This window comes from Rosa chinensis, chromosome 7, assembly GCF_002994745.2.
Source record: "Rosa chinensis cultivar Old Blush chromosome 7, RchiOBHm-V2, whole genome shotgun sequence".
NCBI classification, from domain to species: Eukaryota; Viridiplantae; Streptophyta; class Magnoliopsida; order Rosales; family Rosaceae; genus Rosa; species Rosa chinensis.
The window spans coordinates 20687421-20696963 of record NC_037094.1 but is presented as its reverse complement, the minus strand read 5'-3'; the positions used below and the strand labels follow the sequence as shown (position 1 = coordinate 20696963).

General features: G+C 33.5%; 1 protein-coding gene across 2 annotated transcripts; it reads right to left on the bottom strand.

Moving 5' to 3' along the window:
- Positions 1 to 1892: 1892 nt before the first annotated feature.
- On the bottom strand, positions 1893 to 9120 carry LOC112180748 (putative UPF0481 protein At3g02645). Of its 2 annotated transcripts, none has more exons than XM_024319313.2 (2): positions 8983 to 9120; positions 1893 to 3431 (listed from the first exon to the last, which is right to left on the bottom strand). In XM_024319313.2, the coding sequence occupies exon 2, from the start codon at positions 3368 to 3370 to the stop codon at positions 2057 to 2059; it is 1314 nt and encodes a 437-aa protein (XP_024175081.1). In that variant the 5' UTR covers positions 3371 to 3431; positions 8983 to 9120; the 3' UTR covers positions 1893 to 2056. The 2 variants fall into 2 exon arrangements, with proteins under 2 accessions (XP_024175081.1, XP_040365954.1); XM_040510020.1 differs by lacking the exon at positions 8983 to 9120 and adding an exon at positions 8696 to 8706.
- Positions 9121 to 9543: the final 423 nt, after the last annotated feature.

The following is a 9543-nucleotide window of genomic DNA, read 5'->3' as shown; positions in this document are numbered from 1 at the left end:
GAATAATAATCAATCTCCGAAAATCATCATTGAAAGTGAAAATAAAGAGATAACCCGAAGTCAATTTCCAAACTCAATATATGCTCAAGTTATAATAGAATGGTAAATACTTAAATCAATAATTCGGAAAAAATAACCGCATGCATCACTTAAAATAAAAAGTCCACTCACAGTATACGGCTAACTTGGTACCCAAGAGTAAGGATCCTCGTCGAGCGATGAGTCGGTACCTCCTCATCCTGTACACAATTATATTCCGTAAACAACAATTCGACAAATAAATACGATTCTAAAACGAAACCCGAAAACCCCTCGTAAACCAATATCTCCATTTCTTTCTGGATTCAACCCAAACTTCACCACTAATATCAATCTGTCGATTAGAGTATTCCATAGTGAAAACAAGGGAAATTCGAAGGTCGGCTTCCCATAAATTGACATCCGAGACTCCAAACTTCGAAAATTCACAATCGATATCAAACTTCTCCAAATTTCACCAAAATCACATATTCAACCTCTACAATAATTATAGAATTTAACTAGCTAAAAAATCAAAGCCAGAAACTTGCTTTACGCGCCTCTACGGACCACCCACAGTGGTGGCATGTGGGCCAGCCACTACCTCAACAGGCCACCAAATTTCATGTACAATATCATCTCAACATTTCCAACAACTTTCTCAACTGTGACAAGATCAAAAAATACCTTGAAGTGGCCGGAAACCAAGCAAACCCGAAAAACCCGACGGGAAATAGTGCAGAAAAATTTCATGACGTGATTTCTCCTTCCACACTTCGATTTGTTGCAAGAGATTTGAGGAGCATGAAGGATGGCTCAAGGCGCTTCCAAAGAACCTAGTTTGGTCGCCTGTGGTGGCCGGAACTGGAAGAAAATGACGTTGACCTCTTCTGCTACAGTAAACTTCTCAGCCTTGGTTCTCCGTTTTCCGGCCAATACGCCTTGAGCTACAACCGCAGGTGTGTTGAGGATAAAGAGAGGAATCGAACGGTGCCTGTGGCACACTCCCAGGTGGCCAGACGGAGGAGTTGCAGCGGTGAACAGTGGAATTAGGAGAGATAGAGCTCGGGGGAGGAGAGAGAAAGAGTTACCGGGTAGGTCAGAACTGACCTACCCACAGTAATTTTTTGAATTTATACCACTCACCTCCAACAGTAACTTTAGTATTTCGCTTATAACTTTCACATACGAACTCTGATTTTTACTTACTACATATGCACAGGCTCGGTTTAACGTCCTCTACAACTTTCATGAAGGAAATTTTCTCAAAATCTGATCAAACAAAAAATCAACTTTTAATGCCACTAAACGTGTCGAACAAAGTAAAAGGTGAAAGTAATTGTCGTTTACCATCCAAATGACTAGTAAACCGGTAAATTTAGGTTCGGGACGTAACAATTGTATGATTTAGGAGGTCAGGTTATTTGTTCCCCTCCTCATTTGTACTATCGTTTTAATAAAATAGTGGGCTGTTTGCCCTCTCTTCTATGAAAAATATATATATATATATATATATATAAATAATAATAATAATAATAATAATAATAATAATAATAATAAAAACCATGGAATTAACAAAAGATGCGGTTAACGAAGAGATAATACAGCACACAGTTTGAAGGAAGAAAGAGAGGACCACAAACATAGGTGCCATTGCATTTAGTTACAAATTTGGAGACAGTTGATGAACAAAGAAAGGAAAGAATCCTCTATTACACCTCTCTTTATCATAACAACAAATTAACTTGCAAACTCGTGCTAACAATACAAATATGAATGCCATTGCCACATAAAAAACTAACAAGCTTAACAAGCACTTTGGTTGCTTTATATATATATATATATATATATATATATATATATATTAACTGAACAATAATACCTGATATCACCAGGGCTAAATGCACACTTCCACCCACAATGCCCATTCACGCGCTCTGTATGTCACCAACAAAAGTTGGGCCTTCTCATACACACTAAAAACAATGAGATGTGCTCTAATAAAAAATGGAGTACGTGTGCACATTGTTGTTAATGCTCAAAGAAGAGAGATAATCGAGCAGATTGTTTGAATGGCTGTGAGTATGAGGAGAAGAACTGCTGCAATGAAAGAAATAGTTGCCCAAGGTGTGTTGAAATAATTCTGTCTCAAATTTGCCATCCTTCTGTTCCATGTTGAACTGCAGTACTTGTTCAAGTCTTCACACAAAGTATCATAATAGAATTTCTCTGGGCCAACATCAACCCCTGTTCCCATGTACTTAATCATAGTAGACAACTCATTATTGCCACCTAACCAATTTTCAACAATTCCATACTCAACAAGCAATGCCACATCTTTTGGGGCGTCCAGAAACTTACTCATGATGGAAACATAATCACTCAGGTATGTATCATCTGTTCCTACACATTGTTCAAAGGCAACTAAATTTCTTAGTATAACCTCTGTTGAATCCACCACCTCCAGTTTTGGAATTTCCAAAATCCCGTCTTCAAATCGTATGTCAAACAAGTTGTTGTTGGAACCCACCTTAAACTGGATTCCTGCCCTTTGTAGCTCTTCAATACTGGGTGCATTAAATGCTATGGGTCTTCTTGTAGCTTCCGCTTTCAATATTGGTGCTATATACAACCTTCTCAACAGATCAACGAAATGTTGTACTTTTACTTCGGAACACGATATTGTTTCCAACTTGGCTACCTTTCCCCCTATATATATTCCACGTTCAGCCAAAAATTTATGAAAAAGAAACATTATTGAAATCCTCTCTACACCGTCAATTCTGTTAGAGTACTCAGATGAGACCGGAAATATGTCCGGATCGAATAGGTCCTCAAGAATGAAGAATGGCAGCTGATTTTCAAGCATCAGCAAGTCGAGCCATACAACACTCGACATCTTAGGTTCTCCAAACATGCAGTCATTTTCATGTAGAATTTCAGGGTACCAGTATCTAAATAAGTACTCAATGACGAAGATGGCATCCACTAGAATGATTTTTATGAATTCATCACTTTGAAGCTCAATGGTCTCTGAGTAACAACTACGTAATTCTGCTTCTTGATTCTTTATCTTTTCTATATAATGCATTAGACTTAAATTTGTTCGACCCAAAAAATATTGTAGGTACCTCATTTTGTGTTCTTCCATGGTTTTCAAGGCTTTTTCTTCATGATGAAGTGGGCCTATTGAGACTATCCGTGGTGCATAGGCCTTTTCACGTACAAGCCGTAGTCGAGGAGGAACCCGGTGGATACAGCGCGAATCGGTCATGGGGGACAATCTATCCAACTCCTTCATCAGTGAAGCTTCTAACAGAATGTACGGATTTTCTTTGATGCGTCCTTCCATTTCCTACCGATGTATTAGGTTGGTGGTGATGCTGATGATGATGATGATTACGGATTACGAGCTGGAACATTTTTAATTACTCAAAGATGTTAGCCAAAGGAATTTATAAAATACCAAATCTGGCGGACTAGATGCTGAACATCCAAACCTTAAATACCTAAACGTAACTAGGAACTTACGATTTAAGAGCAAATTAACGTACACAAATCTTAATTTTTGCAACACCACCTATGATACCTTAACACGAAAGTGCTACCCCAACCAGATGCATTTAACAATTTTTGGTGAATGCTCCTAATTAACTTAATTACAAACTTACAAAGTTTGTTGGTAACGCTATCTTATACGACGTACAACTATACCAACATTGTTCAGTAAACTTTTTAATTTATGCATAGTATGTGAATTTGAGGAGTCCTTCTAACGAAGACCACTAAAATGAGGACTAGTTGAGGACTTTCTAATCAGCGGTTTGGGAGACTCACTTTTCAATTACATTACGACAAATCAACTGTTAGATGTTTATGTATGCATGAGTATATTACTTCTGCAAGTTTTCTTCCAAGTTGTTAATCGTTAAGGTACTGAATTAGATCAAATTAATGGACGAATCAAATCTGTCAAACACGAACCCTTCATGTTCATAACTGATAAATCATGATTATGAATGTCTTAACAATTTTTAATTTGGTTGAAAAATTGCATAAATGATCTACACATAAATATCTAAACATCTAACGATTGATTTGCGGAAATGTGATTGAAAAGTAGGTTTCACACAAAGTCCTCAACTATTATTCAACTAGTCCTCATTAGAAGAGTTCCAGTAAATTTGAGCAAACAATATTTATAAATTAATGTCAGACTTTATCAGACATCCAAATCTTCTCAATGAGATTGAAGCATAAACACAATATGACGTCTGTCTTGAATGAAAAAGTGATGTCTAAAAAATGCAAAAAGTAGTATTGCAAAGGTTATTCATAGTGTGTAAAAAATTAAGTATATATATTATCCAAAATATGATAATCAAATGAAGTTGAAATTAACAAGGATTCATATTAATCCTACAACATAATTCTAAAATTAATAGGCATTACTTTGTATTAAAGTATTTCTAGTACTCTAGTAGTAACCAGTATTGATTGGTTAATATTGTGCGGTATTAGTTGTTACTTTGTAGGTGAAATTGTAGTTTTCGGTTGTAATATTATCATTTACGTAATTTCTGAAAAAAAAATATTATTGGCAGTGTTTGGATAAGGGACAATATGGGGGAGATGACATTTCATTAATATCCCTCACCACGTATCCCTTGTTTGGCAAAAAACTACACAGGGATATGAATGATCTGGAATTTTGAGGGAGAGATATTAGGAGGGACCTTTATTAAGGAAAGTCCATTTTTTGAGTTCCGCCTAAATAAACGTAACTTTGCAATCCCAGAAGCCAAAATACCGTGACCGTGATTTCTCACGATTTTCACTCCTTCAATCACTGATCCGCAGATCTTGTGTTTCTCTTTGTAATCTAGGGTTCTATCATTGAGTTTTGAATTTTTTCCGTCTCCAATTTGGGCGATTTATGGTTATATGTTATTATATTTGATAATTCTTCAACGAGTTACATGTGGTTGTATAATGCTTTATATCGATTATGGTTCATGGCTGATGTAGTTGCGGTTTTTGTTTGGTCTTGAGAAACTTTTAATGAAGAAGCAGTATCTTTAGTTATTGCTTTGGTTGGATATGATTTTTTGTTAGCTTACCAACAACATATAGATTACGTATTGTATTTTGACAATTCAATAAATTTATAACCATTTTTTCTTAAATAACTGCGCTTTATGCGGCAGCAAAGCAAGATATCTAGCCATTGCAACAGTAGAATTTGATGTCGCGAGGTTCTACGGTTTTTGCCCAAGAAAACTAAGGTCTTTTTAGTACTTAATTGTCCATAGAAAGGAACCACCTTCACAACCTTCTAAATCGCCGCTCCAAGATCAAAACCCCTAGAAAAAAATTGCAAAGAGAAACGAGCAGAAGGCCTCAATCAGGGTTCAAAAGATTTAAGGATAAAGACTTCAGGACGAGTACACGATATACCCTTCAAGCTCGGAATGGAGACAAATTGAGAATTGAGTTAATTTGATCTAAGTCCAAAACTCACACCCTGTATTGGATGTAGTCCGCATGAATTTTTTTGTTAGGCGGTCTTACGACTCAGCTGTCACATTTAATTTATTTCATTTTCTATCTTGCTGACTCAACACCTAAATTTTTTATTCCTAACTTACCATTATTTAATATATTTTGAAAGAATTGTAAAAATCAATATATTAATTTTAATCTTAGGGGGATGTATTGTATTTGGATTTGTGCAGACTTTTTTTAAATGACAGACTTTTTGAAAAATTCACGGACTCTTTAAAAAGTTGATAGACTGTTATGGATTTCTTAAAACCATTGATTTTAGCAACAGACTTTTATTGATTTATGAAAATCTATATACTTTATTATGAATGACTTCTACAGATTTCCTAGAATGTATAAAATATAAAAATAAAAACAAAATAAAAATAAAAATAAAACAAATGTAGCCCAAACACATACAAAACAAAATAATAACTTGTTGTCTCTTCAACGCTCCAGTATCTTCTAATAAAAATTGACTCAAATAAATGATTGTTAGTCTGTCTAGCGAGTTTGTTCTCATTCCTAATCTCCCAACAACATAAATATACAATATAGATCACTTGATGTTTATGGTTAATTATTCTCATCAATTTTGTTTTCACCGATTAACATGTATTGTAGCAATATTGGTCAATGTCTTGATCTATAATCAATCAATTGAAATTCAATTGTTCAACCTTTTTTTGAACCATAATATAACTTCAAATTAATGAGAATAATTAATTAATAAGATAAAATTTAGTATGGTTCAAGGTCTTAGGGTTAGACCACAATATTTGAGTTTAGGGTTTCATAAATCATTTTTATTGCTATTAGGGTTCAAAGTATCACAATTGAAAAAAAAAAACAAAAAACAAAAATCATATTCAACAACTACAATGAACATGTTGGGTATCAAAAAAGGTTGATATCATAAAAGATTAAAGAAAAGACAAACAATTAAGAAAGAGAGATGATGAAGGACAAACTTCTTCGTGCGTAGAGAGAAGAACTTTGATAGACCTTTTTTTTTTTTTTTTTTTTTTTGAAGAGGAAACTTTGATAGACTTTTTGAAATCTTTTTTCTGGAGGCTGGAAAATTATTGGAGTTTGGTATGTATAGTTAACACTACAAAGTCCATGATTATCCATGATTTTCTAATTCCATAAGTATGAATGATATTTTGAATACCTCTGTACTTTTATTTATTTTTAAAAGTCCTAATTAAATACCCCTAGATTTTGGTGGAATTCATGAAGTCTTTAAAAATCTTAATTATTCCTTTCATGGACTGCTAAAAGTCTATATTGAATACACCCAAACTTTTAAATTCCATAAATTTCTTTAAAAGTTCCACTAATTCCATATACAATACACCCCCCTTAAATTATTTCAATTTCTTAATGTAAAATTAACAAATTTAATATGTTTGACTTTTATTTACATTATTAGTTTCTTGATTGAATTCAAAAAAGGAATTTATATATATTAAGACATTATTCTTCCTTTTTTTTTTTTTTTTTGAGAATAATAGTCAACCACTTTATTAATAATAATAAGAAACTCATGTAGTAACTACATCAAATTGAAACATAATAAAAACAATAATAGATGCAACAAGGCAGCGAAAATAAAACCTAACAAGAATAATGAGGAATGCTATAAAGCATTTGATGAAGCACCGAGCAGAGCCCAGGCAATGTAAAACAGTGCCAATAGTATGGCCAACCATACTTCCACGCAAAGATATCCGTCGAATAGAGGGTAACCTTCTATCAAGGTAACTGCCGGTAGTGTGACCGACCTTGCCTACTCCACGCAAAATAATACGTTGAGTAGAGAGTAATCTTCTACCTAAGTAGCCGAAATTCCAATTCCAAAGTGCAGCCGAAAAGTGAGCCCATTGAAAATCTTCTTTATCCATGTATATCTTCTTTCCAACACTCTCATTTCTTTGTTTATTTTTTTTTCTCTCATATCTGTTTTTTTTTTTTTTTTGTGTGGCTTCTCCCTTCTTAGTTCATTAGGTCTTACTAATGTGACTTCTTCAATTCGCAGGTACCTTTATTATACACTTGGTAAAAAAATTTTGCTTACCTTTGATATAAAACCGATTATTGTGTTATAGGTAACATTTGTCCCTAGAATTTGATTAGACATTTTTATTTCACATTTACATGTTTTATTATATTTATAGGTAAGATTTCACAATTTTTTAAAAATTCAAGTTTCTGTATATCTCTATATCTAAAGTTCTCTCATTATCTCCCACTTTCTCTTTCATACTTTTTATCTTTTAATTAGATATAGGTTCTATATGTACATATTTGTACCTTTTGATTAGATTGTTTTTTTCCTGCTTCGTGTGTCTAGGTATGTCAAATCTCTACAATACAACTTTAAATACCTACTATATAGATACCACTAAAGCAATAGTGTTTGAATTTTTTGTTCTAATGTTTTTCATCCTATAGTGTTGGTATATAAGTATTCGATATTTCTATACCTACATCTTAGGTATATTAGTTTCATAGGAATGCATTTAGTCTTATATGTCTGAGAATTATTCATTGATGAATTGTAGATTTTAATATTTGAATTTGAAATTTAAAAATGAGTTAAAATTGTGATTCAATTAGTGGATTTGAAATTATTTACTTTATTTGGTTTTAAGGGTAAAATGGACTTTAAGAACAAGCAAATTGACCGCAATTAATAAGAAAAGATGCGCGGACTACATCCAACTTTTATATACAAAAATGACTTGGATCGAAAAACTCTTGAGAATTTTACAAGCAAGATCGCTAACAAAAGACCCTGTGATCACAACATATATATTCATTATTATCTTAGATGCATTTTTCAATTTCTAGTGTTTTTCATGATTTTCCGTTTAATCAAAGTTTTGAAATTATTTCATTCATTGCTTCGTTTATTAACTGGTGAGCCACAAAATTTTTTGTTTTGCCATTTAATTAGTTAAAAAAAAATTGCAGTTCACTTGACTACAGTAATTCTCTAGTAAAATAGAAAAGAAGAAGAAAAAAAAAACTAATTTTATCAAATACAAAAATATTCACAGAATCCCATAATAAATCCCTTCACCAAAAAAAAAAAAAAAAACCCAAACAAGTCATTAGTATAACCCACCACTTCTCAGAAAAAAAAAAAAAAAAAACAACAACAACGTATAAGCCACCACTTATATCCCTTCACTTCAAGCTCTATCATCTCATAATTCCTTCACCTTGAAATTCTTTAGAACCTTCAAATCCCCTACCCAAACACTGTCTTAGTAATTTGGTTGTGATGAAAATGGATGTGTACAATGCAGATATAATGAAAATGAATGTGAGGGAAGAAAACTAATAAACTCAAAATAAAGATTATGAACTGACAATAAAAAAGATGAGATAGAGAAAGAAGTGAATTAACACCTGCGAGGCGCGAGCTATATGTATGTTGTGGTTGCCTTCGATGGCTAGCTAGCTTCCTGACTAGAAAACTAGAAAAGCTCAATGCAGATGGTTTGCTGCGATCTCCACCGGTATGTCGATGAAATAGAAATGAAATTTTCTCTTATTAATACCGCAAATCAATAATGTGAACACATCTCGTCGAAAAAAAAATAATGTGAACACATGATCAACTTGCTTCAATTGACCATAAACGAGAGAGGCCCATCTTGACATGTTTTTTTTCGAGAAGGGCCCATGTTGACTTACAACACGGGTAGATGTCGTCGCTCGTATTAGGGTCTAGCGTGGGGAGGCTAGCAGCGCCCATTGGGTACCGTTCCCCACTAAGATTTTCAGAAGAAAAAAAAACTTATATTAATATTCGGTGCAGATTTCAAAATTATATATACATTACACATTATTTCAAATCTGGCACTGTATGTTTAATTCCATGAACTGCAATTGAACTAAAAGTTCCAAGTGCATCCAGCAGGAATCACTCCGACACCGATGATAATTGTTAATATTTAATATGACTTT